Source organism: Lichenostomus cassidix, chromosome 2, assembly GCF_008360975.1.
Source record: "Lichenostomus cassidix isolate B80296 chromosome 2, HeHo_3.0, whole genome shotgun sequence".
Lineage (NCBI taxonomy): Eukaryota > Metazoa > Chordata > Aves > Passeriformes > Meliphagidae > Lichenostomus > Lichenostomus cassidix.
The window spans coordinates 59637924-59655056 of record NC_139482.1 but is presented as its reverse complement, the minus strand read 5'-3'; the positions used below and the strand labels follow the sequence as shown (position 1 = coordinate 59655056).

General features: G+C 37.5%; 1 protein-coding gene across 6 annotated transcripts in view; it reads left to right on the top strand.

The window, feature by feature from the left end:
• The window catches only part of GPLD1 (glycosylphosphatidylinositol specific phospholipase D1), a 30352-nt gene that overhangs the window by 1349 nt on the left and 11870 nt on the right, over positions 1-17133 (top strand). For 3 of the 6 annotated variants that reach the window (XM_085051698.1, XM_085051702.1, XM_085051704.1), the window contains exons 2-18: positions 2447-2502; positions 2988-3066; positions 5657-5754; positions 6568-6678; positions 6942-6990; positions 7475-7529; positions 8187-8294; positions 9010-9037; positions 9124-9263; positions 10229-10294; positions 10531-10654; positions 11172-11308; positions 12318-12504; positions 13480-13590; positions 14582-14656; positions 15100-15256; positions 16931-17072. In XM_085051698.1, coding sequence (XP_084907824.1) covers positions 2447-2502; positions 2988-3066; positions 5657-5754; positions 6568-6678; positions 6942-6990; positions 7475-7529; positions 8187-8294; positions 9010-9037; positions 9124-9263; positions 10229-10294; positions 10531-10654; positions 11172-11308; positions 12318-12504; positions 13480-13590; positions 14582-14656; positions 15100-15256; positions 16931-17072 — 1723 coding nt within the window. Of the gene's footprint in view, positions 1-588; positions 621-2446; positions 2503-2987; positions 3067-5656; positions 5755-6567; positions 6679-6941; positions 6991-7474; positions 7530-8186; positions 8295-9009; positions 9038-9123; positions 9264-10228; positions 10295-10530; positions 10655-11171; positions 11309-12317; positions 12505-13479; positions 13591-14581; positions 14657-15099; positions 15257-16930; positions 17073-17133 lie in introns of all 6 variants that reach the window. The other 3 variants (XM_085051699.1, XM_085051701.1, XM_085051700.1) reach the window with 2 other exon arrangements.

The window sequence follows — 17133 nt, the reverse complement described above, 5'->3', positions numbered from 1 at the left end:
GTTTGAAACTTTACTGTTTTTATAAGTAACATGCTTGAATCGACTTGGGTTACATATTTTTCATTTCCTAAAACACAGGCATTATGTAACTGGAATGTTTTTGTCTGTGAATCTTACGCAGACAGGGTTTGGTTTGGAGAAAGAAAATGAATGTTTTAGGCAATGTGTGGGATTGTTAGATTTAAACAAAGAATAACACAGGTCATTTGTGGTAGCTCTGTTTTCAAATCAACCTGTATTAATTATGCCATACCAGCACAAATAGATAAAATTCTGTAATGTGTTTGTATCTGTGACTAACATCATAAAAATTTTGTTCTGTGTCTCTTTCTGGTGGGTTGCTCTCTGTAGCCTGAACAGCCTAGATTTGTGGAGAATGAAGGAGAGAACTGAGTGAGCACCAAAATGGAGAAATATTTCTGTTTTGAATTTCTTGTTTGCCTGTGCTATTTTTAAAATCTGGTTTCTTCCGTAGTTATTGCAAGCACAAACATGAGCAGTGTGAGGTTATTCTGAAACAGCTGCTCATAATATTGACAGTTTTAACTGTTTCTTCTGTTTTTCTTTCTAAATCCATTGCTCAAACAGATGTTAAAACATAGGATGTTGCCTCTATTCAGGTAATTTTCTCAGACTTTAAGTAGTGAATACATGTGACTTTGAACAAGTTAAAGGCTGGGATTATTCACGGTCCTTGAGACTGCAGTGTGTTCCCTTGGTCAGCATCCTGGAACCATTTGCTATTCCTAACAATGTATCAAGAAACCCATAATAATCTGTAGGAGAAGTCATGCTGCCTGAGGTTAGGCAAGTGCACACACACATCTGTACAAGCTCGGGGCTCTAATTAAGGAGTATGAGCTTCGGAGGACTTGAAATAGCTGATTTGCCATGACAGAGTGTGTTTGCAAAAAAGAATCTTTAAAGAGAAACAAGCTTACAGATCTTTCCAAAGCAGTCTTTTTTTGTCTAATTAAGGGATCATGTTGCAGAAAATCTGCATTTATATAATTTAAAGATCTTGGTTGTCTGAGGAGTTGTGTGTACACTGAACTATTGGGTCATAGTTTACAACAACTTTTGTCCATTTGTCTGAAAATTACATTAAACTGTGATCAGCTCTGATGCTGCTAAAATGACTGCTCTTATTGTTGTGTACTTAGAAGTTTGTGATGATAAGATGAAAGTATTTCCGAATTCCAAACTCTGAGAATTCCAGGAAAACAGCAAAAACATGGGGAAAAAAAAGCCCAAAACAAACTGTAGAAAGGAATTCCTCTCACTCAAAGCCAGCACCAAAGAAATCGTGGACAGATTGTTGAAAGTACATTTAAAATGGTGAAAAGCCCTGCCTGTTTGGAATATTAATTGCGTTCAGTGCGCTTGGCAGAGCTGTGCTGTGTGCTATTTGCCATGGCCATGCCTGGCGGCAGGTCTGAGTGGGGAAGCTCTTCGCCCTAGTGGTTCCTGGTTCTTGTAAGGCTCTGTGGAACTGTGGGGATCTGTCATAAAATTCCTTGTAAAGGTGAAGTTGTAGAACTTGGGCCCACTTGAGTAGTGAGAGAAGTGTGGGACAGATGTGAGGCAGAAAAAGCAAACTGCTAAACTGAAACTCTCCCACACTGGAATCAGAGATGTGTGTAGAAATATCTGAACCTTAAAATTCTAGATTATAATTTATTATTTTGTTGTTGTTGGGTTTTTGGGGTTTTTTTGTGATGTGATTTTTTTTTGTAAGGAACAAATTAAATTCAGTCTTTGTAAATAGCTTTAGAAACAATGTTGGGTGTTTTTGGAGTAGTGTTGATAGCTTATACCTGGGATCTGATATTAAATGGGAGGAGACCTCATTAAAGAAAAGGATGTCAGTTTGTTTCATTCACTTGTTATGCTAGCTAAATAAAAATTTTGGCAGTAAGAGTATCTGCCAATTCAATGCATAAATAGTGTTACTTACCTTTCTGACTTTAGATTTTTGTTACTTTTCATGCATATTAAAAATTAATCAAACTCTTAAATACCCTCATTGATTCCCAATGTACCTTTTTCACTGTTAAAGGCAACAGTGAAACTTGAATACAGGACAGCTAGAACTTTATGTTCCACACTCGATATGTGTTGGGTGTGGTCCTGTCAGTTCACTGCTGTAGCTCATTTCTAGACATGGAGAGTTCATTTCCCTGCAATTTCAGCTTGGTTGGTCAGCTTGGGAGCTGCGGATTAGAGAGACTGAAATGTGCCACAGAAAGAGCACTTCCTTATTAACTCCCTAGGTGAGAAAACACACTCTTTCACAGGGACATAATTCTGTGAGAAATCATGTTTCATGCATGTGGCACTTGGCTTAGGTATGAAAAAGTGATATTTTCTGTTTGTGATAGTGCTTCTAAAATATGGGTCTGGACAAAATACCTATAACTCAACACTTCAATATGTTGTTTTTCAGCACATAGAGCTCTGGAATTTTTCTTTAAGCGTGAAGGGAGTGTTAATTATAGACAGGTAGGAAGTATATTCTTGCTTAATTTGGTACACCTTTCTTCTGAATGTTTTTCTTTCTGTCTTCTTGCCTTTCTTTATTCTTCTCAGTAGTATGTGTGCCAATATTGTGCCCAGACTGTATTTTTACCTTTTTTGTTGAAAATAATTTGACTCCTTCTGAATATTGTTACAGAAATGTAGGAATTATACCAATGTGTGTATATAAATACTTTGTGTGGTTTCTTACATGTTTTCCCATCTTTAGTCATATTCTATGTCAGCAGTTGTATTAGGAGAATCAATAGAGGACTTTGGGAAAGGAGATTTAATAAACCTAAGCACAGAAAAATAACAGCAAGGTTTTGTGCACCACATAGTGTATTTTACAAAGATATTAATTGTATTTTTCTGGATATTTAGAATGTGTCTTTGATGTTGGCAGTAAAATATGGTTTTGTGCTGTGCAATAGCATTCTAATTCCTTTTCCCCCCAATCCTTTCCCCAGTTATTACTAAACCACCAAGATGCATTTCAAGCTGGGAGCATTTATCCTGATGCCTTTTATCCTCCAATCTGCAAACATGGTAAGAAAAGCTTTGTAAGTCCAATGTTATAACAACTTCATTTTTCTATTTTTCATACAGCAAACCCTATAGAGCTTAGTAGGGTTGAAAATGGTTGCATTGTAAGACATGAAGTGTGGTCAAAAATGCTTTCCTCTGAAAACTATCCACCATTTTTGTTAGAGCCTTTTTGGAGAACTTCGTAAAGAAACAATGCATTTGAAAATGTTTCAGAAAGTAACTCTTGGGTAAATTTAACTATTTGATGGGTAGGGCAATTTGATAGAAGGATGCTGTTTGACTAAATTAGGTCAGGTTACTGAGTACTGAGAGGACAAAATAATCTTTCTTTTATAAATCTTAGGGAAGGCCTAAAGCTCTTTCTGTATTATGAAGTATTAGTTTCAGATAGATCAGTCAAAAAGAAGATAAGAGAATCTAAAAATCCTACAGTAACAGAATAGTGTAGGACTTGCTTGGGGTGGGTGGACAAGTGTTAATAATATCCCAGTCTAAAACCTTTATTTTCCAGAGTACAGTCTTTTGCCTTTTACTCTTCCTGTTGGAAATTAATGTCAGTCTTAGTTGTGCTGCTTGCAGATCAAAAGACTGCGCTAGTAAATTAGCACCCTCTTGCAATAGCTGTAAAAACTATGTCATGACTTGCAGGTGGTCCCCTGACTTTTCAAGTCTGATAGGTCAGCTCTTGATCCAAATCAGTTTCTCCAGCAACATTAAAGCTATAAAACAGCCAGCAAGGCCTTGCTGTAGGATATTTGCTACTGAAATGCTAAATCTGGATAGCGAGCAATTGACAAATGCGATAAAGAGTCTGTCCTCCAGTTACAAGCTATTAGGATGCTTAGGCAGATACCAGAGACAGGGCAGTGATAAGTACTTTGTGTGAGGTTATCTGGCCAATTGGTTATTGAGATATTAGTGGAAGTTTAAAATATGGGAAGTGGTTTATTTTACTGGGCCATGCAGATTCCATTAAATTTGAGATGTACTTAGGATCTTTGTTTGGTTTAGCATCAAGTCACACAGTTGCAGCCAAACATCTGATTGTTTCTCAGACACAGGTTGTTGATTATGCTGTTGGTTATGCTGACTACAGGCTGCTTGGTTTATGTCCTTTTGTGCTCAGATCACCTCTCTGCTCTGGCATTTCATACAGGTTTTGTTTTCTGTCACTCATCAGGTCATTGCTCTTGGTTTTCTGCCTGTCTCTACCAACTTCTTGCCCCAAACTTCTGTCTCACTTGCCTTGTTTTCATGACTGATGTTCTCCTGGGATTTTTTTCAGTTCCTACTTCAGCTTGGTTATTTCTATTTACTTCATCTTTCCCTTCTAACAGTTTTGACCTTTCCCTTATACTAGGCTAGAGCCTCTCTATCTGCAGGATCCAACCTTCATGCCTTCACTAGTGTTGGAGTCCATCTTGCATTGTTAGACTTGGACCACTTGTCAGCAGCCTTCTTGGTCAATGTGGAAGGAATAGGTACCTCTGCAGACCTGAGCTCTTTTAACTGAGTGTAACTAGATCAATAGCAAAGCCATCCAGAACAAAGTCACCCAGACTGCCTTTCTGAGCAGGAGACAAACTTAGATGTAGAAGGCTGCTCTGAGTTTGCAAATACCTAGCAAATACCTAGCAAATACCATCCTTCTGTTACCTAGTTTAGCTGCACTGTGAAATGGTCAATGGTCAAATGACTGTCAAATAGTCAGGAGGTAACTGAATTACCCCCAAGGTCTACTGTCTCAGTGTTTAATCTACTCTAATATTGTGCAGTTTCACACTGACGTGTCAACAAACGTACTTTTCCTCCAAGAGTAATGATGGTCTGAACAATCTCCTGCCTACCTTTTTCTCCCTTAGAGAATTTAACATTGTGCTGCTAGGTCTCTTTGTGCCAACATCCCTTTGCACTTGGCTTATTGTAGGTACACAGAAATTTTTAGGCAAGGCCACTGTTAGATCCTGCACAATCTTTTCTGCCTAAATTCAAGTGAGAGTAGTAACTGATTCTTCAGATGAAACCTGATTTTTCCTGCTTTCTTCCCTTTTTTTCCTCCTACACTCACTGTATATAGGCTAGTTTGCCTTTCTGTTGAAAATGGTGGTGATAATGATGACATAGCCCTTCTCTGCCCTGTGGAAACTGATACCTGTCAGAAAACATGATATTTTGAGATGGCTGTCACTTCCAACAGCTTTTCTGCCATACAAGTGAATGCATTGATTTAGTCAACAGCTTCACTGACAACTTTTTTTATCCTCTCTGCTGGGAGGCACTTTTCATTGTTCTGTACCTACTTACAGGCACAGAAAAAAGGAGCAGGCACAAAATTTTCAGTTGTTTCAAACCAAAACCATAGAATGTAAATCTAGTATCTGTGTTGATAGTATAAATGACATAAAAATAAGTCTCTTTTTGCTCTTCTCATTACATGGATTGCAGAATGTATCATCTGTATGACGTGAAATTGAACAAAAGTCTGTGGGTTTTTTTAATGGAAGAAACCCTTTCCTTTCCTTTTTTTCTTTTTTATTTTTCCCCAGAGAATAAATCAAATATATCAACTGATATAATTTTATTGCAATAGGAATGTTCCATGATGTGTCTGAAGACACTCACTGGTCACCATTTCTCAAAGCAAGTATTGATTACATCAGAAGAAATTATCCTCAGCCTTGGGAAAAGGTAAGAAAATTTTATTAACTTTTGACTTTGATTTCAGCTGTTTTCTTCACCTTCACTAGTTGCAATTTCATCCTATGTGAGGTGTAGAAAAAAATTCAACATTTTTGTATTAAAGTCTCTGCTAATATAGGAACACTTGGAATCTTGTTTTCATCTTTACCACACAAAAATTTACAGTTTCGATATAAAGTCTGTCAGTTATCTCCACTGTGGTCTGGTGCTTATGATACATTTCTTAGGTCCAAACTTTTAAATGTGATTGGTTGTCTTGCATTCCTGTGAGATCTGGTTGAGGGTTTGTCATTTAAAAACCAGACACCTTTTAGAATTCTCACTTGTGAAATCTTGAATTTAGTCCTGACTTGCTCTTGTTTATGGTCTGTGAGTATGTAGGAGGAAAGGAAAAACAATTTGTCAAAAGTGAGAGTGCAGAGGAATGTGTTTCTCTCCTCTGTGTGCCCACACAACACCCATGGTGGCAGAGGGAGTTCACTCCTGAGAAGAGGAAGTGTTTATCCCTGGTCCAGGAAAACAGTTTAGTACACATTTAACTTGAAGTATGCAAATTACCCTCACATCAACCATGTAATTCTGTGGCCTTGGACTGTATAAAGTGCTTAAAGCTTCTCAAGATACAAAAGAGATTCCAGCATCAAGGAATAAGTGGTCAACACTTTGTCGTGGTAAGTTCTTGGATTGTAAGAGTTTCTCACCTATATCCTTGTATAATGCACATACATAAAATGCTAATATTTTCTTCAAGACAGGGGTAAAAATGACTGGTATTACTACAAATTGATTGTTTTTGTGTAGGCTACAGAGAAGCTGGTGGCTTTCCTGTTTGGAATTGCCTCACATATGGTGGCAGATGTTAGCTGGCATAGCCTGGGCATCGACCAAGGATTTCTAAAGGCCATGGGAGAAGTAAGCCTCTGTTATTTTTTTATTGATACAACTGGATTTATTGGAATGGATAGCTTTGCTTTGGACTGTGGTGGGGAGGAAAGATAAAAGAGAAAAGCTGGAGCCCTGTTTCAGGAAGGTTTTCAGAGAGACACAATGTCACAGACTTCATAAGAACGAAGTTGGTGAGGTTTGGGACCTGTAGATATTAGGGCTGCTCGGACAGTTTGTTTCTGCTCATGTTAAAAGAAACAGGCAGTTCTCTTGTTTTTCTCTTTCCCCAGATTGATTTTCATGGTTCATACTCAGAAGCTCACAGTGTTGGAGATTTTGGTAACGTTTCTGATTGCCAATCATAGATCCTTGTACTGGAATAACTAGCCCTCTTGAAAACCATGACTCTAGCTCTTATTCTGTGCAATGCAGGAGCTAAGAATGGCATATGGACACTGTATTCTTGCCCTCCCCCATGGCTTTCAAAGCCCTGCTGTACCTGTTCCCATGCTCCAGGTTTCAGGAGATGTGATAAGACATATGGACACTTGGATTAAAGCCAAAATGCAAACCAAAGGATGCTAAGATTTAGATGTAATAACTACTTTGATTTTAAATTATACATTATTCTCTGGAGGTATAAAATGTGCAGCATATTTTCAGGTGAACTATTTTTATATTCTAAATATATAGCTGGAAGAGCTGCGATATAATTGCATATAGCAGAGCCATACATAGCTTCATCCAAACTTATCCATGACAGATACTTAACAGGTTTTGTTTGTTGGGCTATGCGGGCTTTTTTTCGCTCTTTCATCCTCAGGAGGAGATGTAGTGAGCCAGTTTGAGCAGGACTTCAGTTATCTGGCATCGAGCTGGTAAGATAATGAGGTTTCCTTCTTTAACCTTTAATTTTTATTCTGTATTATCATATATAATATAATCACTTATAGTATCACATACTTCTGTATTAATCTGTCCTTTGACAGAAGAAATGCTGTCCTTCTTTATTTTTATTTTAAAAGAAACCCTTTCAACTATTTTAAATGTTATGAGTTTGGTATTCATTAAATGCATATTTACTATTCCCTGACATGAAAAATGGGAAAAACTGGAGAGTTTTCTGTATAGGAACACAGAAAAAAAGATTAAATTATTTATCTCTGAAGTTACAAGTTGTTATATATAAAATAACTAATGAAAGTCTTTTGCTGGTATGTCCTAGCAGCTAGTTAAATAATTCAGTTAAGTGGCAATCTAAGTGGGATTTATTTAAAGTTTTGGAAATTGAGGATGTTCAATTCAGACAGTTTTAAAAGCATAAAAATGAGCAGAAGATTTAGATATACACTTTTTTTTCCCCCTCACAGTTGCATGTGCAGTCCTGGTCTATCTGGCATTTGTAAATCTTCATGACCCTTGGTAGTCTTTTGAAATTTAGAATGTTTTATAGGCTATAGTTATTACAAGACCTGTAATCTTTTACTGAGTGATGCAGAATATCTGTTGTTGTAAGACATTCTTTTTGTTTTTAGGTATGTACCTGTCAAAGACCTAGCAGCTATCTATAAGGAATATTATGGAAAAGAGATCATTACTGAAAGCACAATTGCTGAATGTACTCGTCTGCTGTTTTTTGAACTGTAAGTTGAATTTTTCTGCCTGAGTTTTTGTAAGTGAAACATATATAGGAAAAGTACAGTATTCGTATTTGAAACACTCTATGCTTTGGTGTCAGCAATATGGACTCCCTCCTAGACCCCAAAATCACAGCACCTCTGAATTTAATTAATGACTAGAATTCAAATTTGGACTGCTTAATGATTGTTAAGTTAATTAATACACCACAGATGGTGAATCTTGGCTATTTAATGCATTTATACATTTACCATATTTATGCCTGTTCATTTGAGAACAGCTGTGACTTCAAGTACCATTGCACTGTGGTGAGTTAGCAATATAATTATCATGTACTGAAGGAGTATCTAGATACATGCTTTGTCTACACTTTATGTAGACCCCTTCAAGTCCAAGAATAATTCAAAAAAGACTTTGGATATCTGGCAGTGTCTGCTTTTGAATATCCTGAACAGCTTAGCTGTATTCTGTATTTCAGTTAATTATCAACAATCACACAGCATTTACAAAAACTGAATCTTTCAAAATTAAGGACAATATAGTTCATATCATTACTTTTTACATTACAACTTTGAAAATGTATTAACTGCCAAATAACACAAATTTTAACAAAAACATGTAATGACTTATATATTATTTACCATGTAGGGCTCTTGAAAAGAACTGTTTAAATAATTAAATATTAAATGAAGCAAGTTTTATTTCTGATTTTTTTTTCAGACATGGAGAAAGACTTCTTGTTGGCAAGGTTGGTTTTCTGTTTTCTTATAGAAATGAACATATAGCATGGAGACAGTGTAATTCATCTTACTAAGTATGTTGCCTGTCTCTTAGCTTTTTCCAACATATGCTAGTAAATCTCCATTTCTGGTGGAGAAGTTCCATGAATATTTCCTTGGAGGAGTGGATGACATGGTATTCTGGACAAACAACATTTTTGAGCTGACAAGCCATATGCTGGAGAATGGAACCAGGTAAAATGTATGTGTCCTGAACTATGAAACGTGGTAGTCAAGTGCTGACACCCACCAAATTGTTCTTCTTAAGACAGGTTCTTTCCTAGAAGAGGTGCTGAGCTTTAGATCCTCACTTGGACAGAGGGATTTCCATGTCTGTCTTTTACAGAGGTGCGCAGGATTACACAGGCCTTGAGTTTGCATTTGTTACGCATTCACACTCCTTTGCCCTGGCAAGCCTCTGGCATGCCTAGCTGGTACTTAGCAGGGAAAATTTGGGGCATTCTTTAAGGTATACTCAAGGGTTTGCTTAAATGTTGCATAGCCATGCCCCAAGGTTCTGCCTGGACTGGCAATCTGGGCCTACACCTTCTGGCTGCAGTCATCAGTCAGCAAAGACATCCCTTTTCAGGAGAGGTCAGATATGATCTTCAGACACTGAAGGCAAATAGGATTAGAAAGAGTAGGAATACCTATGATAGGGTTTAAGCTCAGGCTTCTGCTCACAGTTTCATAATTTTAGAGGAGTTTAACCTTGTACAGCTCTCTTACAACTGCAACCTTTTTGTAAATAATTTTAGAAGACCAACAGTGGCAATCCATCCATTTATATGGAAAATATTACTATTGCTATTTTGGAAAATTATGTTTGAAATACAAAATGACACAACCTGTTAGGTTCTTTGTTCCATAGTGGCACTTTCATTAAAAGTGCTATAGATTCATAGAGATGACAGGGCATGTTACAATAAGTTTCCTTCAAGAGTTCTATAAAGATGTGTGATATTCATACAGAACCTAATCAAGGTCATGAAATAAATATTATAAGGGTTTCTAAGGGTTATGATGATCCTCTGATTTTGATTTGCTTGAGAAAACTGATGACTTCTAATGGAGGAATCAGTAAGGATAGAAGTTGTATTTTTACTTTCACTTCCATTGAGGTAAAATCTTTAAAATGCATTTTGTGTATTTTTCATTAGTGGCTGCTACCTGCCTGAGAACCCTCTGTTTATAAACTGCACAGAGGAGCAGAAGGACAACCACGTGTAAGTATAGCTCTTGTGGTTTAAAGTTTTAGTGATGAGAGTCTTCTGATTGCGTGGACAGTGAGCTATTGAAAATTAGAGATATTTTGGATTACTTTTTGTATGTGAATTTGAGATTCTCTTAGCATTAATAACTAAGTTTTGTATGAAGGAAATGTGCAGAACCTAAGAGAGAATTTTACCTCAACTCATTAGTTCAATTATATTAATTCTTATCACTGCCTTCTTTATTTTAGCAGAAACAAACAATCAAAACACAAACATCACAAGAATACAACTTCTTTGCTTACAGAAACACTTGAGAATAATATAAACTATACAGAAAGAGGAGTTCAATTCAACATACAGCCTTGGGCAACAGTAAGTGAAAAGTAACACATGTGTCAGGTAAAATTCAGCTCTATATAAAATTGTTTTCCTTTCTGTCTGAAATGCTGTGTGATAGAGCAGGGTCTCTGGATATTGACAATAGCTGACTTCATGGACATTCCAGTACCATTCCAGCTAATCTATATATGTACATCATAAGCACTCAATTTTTACACTTTGCTTATTTTATAGTGAAGTTAGAACACATCCTGCAGTGCCAAAAAAGGCAAAATATATATTTAGTATTTACATTTTACAGACATATGATTGCTTTTTTGCGTTAAGAACTTGCAGCAAAGCATAGCAGTGAACAATTAGTAGTGCTCCCTTTAGAACATACAGATTTTTGTCTTTCTAAAATGGTGCTTATGATCTGAGTCAGACTCCTCTTAAATCCAAGTGGTGATTTTCACTGTTGGTGACTGGGTTTTTGAGATGCCCCAAAATGTTCCAAAGTTTCAGCCTGTGTTTTAACCACTGTTGTGTCTCTTTACTATTTTTATTTCAGAAATCCCTCCACCTGATAAACCATGCTTTTAAAACCAATGTCTGGAGAGCATTAGGAGCTACACATCAGAAATCTAAACACATCTCCAAACCAGCAGCTTCATATTTTCTAACTTCACCCTATGCTAGGCTTGGATGGTTAGTAGTTTTTTTCATACCACCTCCCTCTTAATTTCTGAAAATTTTGACTATCCACCAAAATATTATTGTTGTTCTTTTGGATACTCTTTAAAGGTGACAGTGCAAATCAATTAATGGTATAAATTTGATGGAAAGGCTTATATTGTATGCCCAGAACAGCAAGTTAACCTCTAAGATTTTTCTTTCAGATGTTGATCAAGCTCAGAATGGAAGGCACCAACATTAGAACTAACCTTGGCTCTAGTTCCGAACAGTATAGGATCATTGCTACCCTTTTTTGGTTGTTGGTTGATGTTCGTACAAAATTACTTGTCTGTCATGAATTGATTACTGATGGTGTTCTAGTGAGACTTCTTGGAAATACTCAAGACTAGTAGGGAGTTCAAAGGCAGATCCAGGACAGAGAGAGGCATATTCTCTCTCCTTGCCAATGAGGTTCTACCTTGACCTGCAACAAGGAAGAGTAAAAAAATAAATTGGCATTGCTGCTCATCTAACTTCACTTCTGTTCAAAAATTTGGATTTAATTCTTAAGTTTACTTCACACTAGACAAACTAACAGTAGTTAGTTCTTCCCATATTCCCCCTCTAAACTCCAACATGTTACTGAGACCTGTGATCCTTTTGCTTATCTTATGTTATGTCCATCAATTAAATAAGATCTTCAGTTTAAAATATATTTAATTTCCTTTTTTGGTATTCTTTGTCATATGCAAGCAGCCCTTTTTCATGCTCCTTGCTCTGATTGCTCTCAGGTGCCTTATGTCAGTAAAAAGCAGTTCCTACAGATCTCAGATGCATTAATGGAAGATGAATCTTAAAGACTCTGTTTTTATTTAATTAAAAAAAAACCACAAATAAATATATGATATAAAAAATGTTGTGTAGATTTTTATGAAACAGTATGGGGAAACACAGGTCCTGGTTTATCTGAATAGTTTTTTTTCACTAATGTTGTGGTAGTATGGAAACTAATGCTGATTTTGTTGACTTCCTTTCTGTACAGGGCAATGATCTCAGCTGACATAAACCAGGATGGATATGAAGATCTGGTGGCTGGAGCACCAGGGTACAGCACCATGGGCCATGTTCAGATAGGAAGGGTGTATGTGATCTATGGCAACCAGTCAGGCTTGCCACCAGAGGACATGGATCTGGATGGGAAAGCTGACCAAGTACTACAGGGTCATCAGGTAAGGGGTAAAGTCAGATATTTGTCACTCATTTTTTTTCACCTGAAAATTGGTGAATTTTGATTGAGCAATGGTATCATTAATGTGTATGAGTATTATTCCTGAAATGCTCCTCCTGATTAAAGATGCCATATGCTTTTCAAGAAAAATAATCTTTATTGGAGTCCCAGGAACAACTGAAGCAATGATGATGTGTAGGTTCACTTTCATTACTGTGCCAGACAAGTGAGTATTAGACCATAAAGTGCCCTTACATAAATCTGAGTTAGTGTCTCTGTAAGTGACAGTATAACTCATTCTGTTCCCTGCATTTAAAAAAATATTGGATTTCTTGTCCTTTTTCATCTAAAATTATTAATTTGATTTATTTAAATTCCTTTGAAGCTACATTTCTTCATTAATTAACTTCTCCCCATAGCATTGTGTTTCTAGTAAGAGAATTGAAAAAAAAAAGGAGAAAACTGTGATTTGACGTGATGGTGGCTGGTTCGTAAGCAAGAAGCAGGAACAAATGACCCTTTTGAGTATTAAATATGATCCTCTGTAGAAAATTCCTTTATTCACAAAGAAGATAATAGGGAGAAATGAGATACATTTCCTTTTAATCTGTTTCTGTGTTTATAAATGGTGGAGTAACAGCTGCTGTCTTCTTACAGAGTGTTTTAGTGATTCACAGTTATAATGCTCTCAACAGGAAAGACCATAAGCTTAACATCAATGATGCAATGGGCTCAGAAGAGAAAATAGCAAAGCAGCACCAAATTATGTTCAGTTGTCCTTCATTTTAGCACTTCTACATCCTCAAACAGAACAGTTGACTTTGAGTTACTGTGTTGGCATGGGGGTTATTACTTAGGAGAAAAAGAATTGTTGGGATAGACTTTTGTCATCTGTTTCCAGTTCTTCCCTGTGCAAACATACATTAGGTTTTCATGGTTTTGGCTTGAAAACATGAGAGCAATCCCTCTTCTGTAGCCTTCAGGAAGATTTGGTTCTGCCTTGGCCGTCCTGGACTTCAATGAGGATGGAATACCAGATCTGGCATGTGGCGCACCTTCTGTGGGATCTCAGTTTCTTACTTACAAAGTAAGCTACAAACATGGTTTTTTTTTGTTTGGTTTAACTCTCCAAACTGAATGTTTTAACTGATACATATTTTTTAAACATTGAAATGAAAGAGAGAATTTCTGTTGTTGCTTAAGGTGACATTGTAATTTGAGCAGAAAAGCTTATAACCTTTGCAGGTGCTTTGACTAGAGCAATGACAGCTACCTATATTTCTTTCAGTGGTCTTTTTGCTCATTAAAAATCCAAATCAGATTGCAACTTGGCAGCACTGATGTGCTGGAAATGTAAGGGGTCATTCATGAAATAAAAATATACCCTTTTTATTTAGTAACAGAGAGTCTGGAATGAACCTTCTGTGTCAATGAGTTTTGTCATATGCTGTCACAGGCCAACAAATGATATCTAAAATGTGATATGAACACACTTGCTAAAATAATCAAGTTACAGAGGCTTGATGACTTGCAGCTTACCAGATAAGTCCATATAATTGTCCCTGACTATTTTCAGGCCATTCAAATTGAGAGGTAAAATGTTTTGATTGAAATGATGTCCATTTAGCTTAAAACTCTTCAGAATTTTAGATGCTAATTTAGCTGTCTAAAAAAGAATTTAAGTGCTTTTACTTAGACTCACTACTTGGAAAACTGTGTGCATGTGTTGTGCCTGGCACTGTTTGCTGTTGCATTAAATAATAATTAACAAAATTTAAGCCACCTGAACATGTGTATTACGAGCATAGATATACACTATACTGCCCTTGTTCCTTTCACACAGTAGGATGAAAATGTACTTCTCTAGTTTTTTGCTTGGTTACAGCAGTAACCACTACCAATGGCTATTCTTAGGTTTGGGGTGGGAAAGAAAGTATTATAAGGCTCTGAGAGGAAAAATGAAGTTATATGAATAGCCCTTGCAGAACTGTTCCACTCCTTGTGATTTGCTTTAGATTTAATACTTGGTAATGACATGCAGGTGTTCTCATGCTGTATTTGCTTTTCCTGCTCTTTAGGGTGCTGTGTATGTCTACTTTGGCATTGAGGGAAGAGGCTTGGCACCTCAGCCAAACATTACCATAACTTGTCAGGTACGTTGATAATGTAATACCTTGTTTATACTCCCTGTTAGCTAGGCTAACACAGGGCTACACAGGCAGGAGGTGAGATAAAGGGGAAAGAGCTTATGGGCTTAAAGAAAAGAACATTAAAATCAAGCTTACCATTGCAAGGAAAGGTAGAATGATGGGCTTGGAGCAAGCAGGTGCTTGTCTAGATTGTTTGTATGTGGGAAAGACATTTGTACCCCCATGCAGGGGAGGCAGAAGGGTAAATAGAAAGGTGCATAGTCCTCAAAACCAAAAAACCCCACCCAAACCAAACAAAAAAGCAAAGAAAACAAAATTGAAGCCAGGGAGCGGGAGGGTAATTTGGTCAGAAGCAAAGTTAGCTCTTTAGAATTAAGTTGCTCCATTTTGCTACAGAATTGGTGGTTTCAGTTCTATTTCAGGCTTAAACTAACTGTTTATTGCAGTATTCCTACTGTAATCTTGGTTGGTCCCTCCTGGCAGCTGATGTTGATGGGAATGGAAATGCTGATCTGATTGTGAGCTCTCCATATGCACCCGCTGGTGGGAAGCAGAGAGGATTTGTGGTTGCATTTTACTCTCATTTCAACAGGAGTGACCAAGGTAATATTTGTTGAGTAAATTAACCCTCCCACACTTTATGTAACTATTCATTTGTTCTTAATTAATCATGAGATAATTCAGGTTCAAAGTGATCTCAGAGGGTCTCAGCCTCTTACTCTATAAGGGGTAGCTGTGAAGCCAGACCAAATTGCTCAGGGCATTGTCCAGTTGTGTCTTAAAACCTCCAGTCACAGAAATTGCACAGCCACTCTGGGCAGCTGTTCCACTTCTCAGTAGTCCTCATAGGGAAGAAATCTCTTGTTACAACCCTTTCTTGTTTCAGTTTGTGTTCACTGTCTATTGTCCTCCCACCATGCATCTTGACCTCATAAGCATGGAAAGCATGGAACACCCCTGCTAAATTTGTTCTAGGTTATCAACGTTTCCTGCTACAATGTATTATTGGTGTGATCTAGGGAACAATCACTTCTCTCATGCTCCTGCTTATGTAGTCTGGGGCACTGTTGGCTGTCTGCTGTCAGAGCCTCACACTCAGCTCTGCCCAGGGCCCTTTCTGCATGGCAACTCCCCAGCCAATCTGTCCCCAGCTACATCACTGCAAGGGCATCTCCTTTCCCAGGATCAGGCTTTGCATTCATCCTCACTGAATTTTGTGAGGTTCCTGTCAGCCTGTTACTCCAGCCTGCCTGGGTGCCTCTGAATGGGACACCCCTCTGCAATCTCCTGCTATCTGCCAACTTCACAAAAGGGCATCTTGTTGCCTTGTCTGAATCTATAATTAAGTATCCAACAGAATAAGTCTAAAGATTGATTCCTGAAGGCACTCCACTTGTTGCAGGCATTCAGAGAACACCGCACTGTTCTCTGCTCTTGTCAGGGTGATCATCTCAACGAGGTTTTTCCCATCTGGTTTTCCATCCATCCAGACTGCAATGTCCCAGCTTGGATGCAAGAACATTGTGGGAAACTGTGTTGAAAACCTTGCTAAAGCAATGGATTCAACTATGTATTTTGAGTCCAGGATAGACTCACTGGTCTTTAGTCGAAAATTGCAAATGAACCTCAACAAATAAATTTTTTTCATTCTGTACATTCCTTTATGTGGCTAAAGAGGAATGCTACAAGTGAATACAGTTAATGAGTACAGGTGATGAGGTTTCTTGTGAATGAGGGAGGAAATGTCATATATGGAGCTAAATAATAAAGCTTGGGCAGCTTAGTCAGAATAATGTAATTGAGATTTACAATAATGTTTAATTGTTTCAGCTTATTCTAATTCATGTAAAATCAGAAACCACAAGAACAGGGGTTTCAAAACACTGCTATCTGACAATTTTGTAAAACCAACACCCAGAAAGAGTTATTTAAATTATAGACAGAATTATTTGAAGCTCTCTCACCCAGCATGCTTGAGGAATTACAAGATCAGATAAACAGTAAACAGTTTAGGGCAGGCTTGACTGGTAGCTTTCATTTACTTCATGTAGGCTATTGGAAGGATTGAGAAACAGGCTGTATCAAAGAAAACCTTTCACCAGCCAGTACAGTTGCAGGGTGAGCAAGTGAAGTCAACAGTTACTGGTGAATGTCATAGACAATGTAACATTGCACAAAGAAACTTGTCATACCATGAAACAGTGGAGGATTGAAAATGGGTTTTTCTAAGCCAGGGCACACCAAGGTTTAACTCATATTTTTTTTCTGGTCTTTCAGAACTTCTGTCAGTACAAGATGCCAGCTGGATGGTGGAGGGGGAAGAAAACTACGCTTGGTTTGGATTTTCACTTGACAGCTGCCAGCTGGAGAATGTATCGTTACTGCTGATTGGTAGCCCTACATGGAAGAGTTGTTCTAGGTGTGTTGTATGTAACAGCTTGCTGTCTCCTCCACTCTGCTCTACTTCTGCGACATTTAAG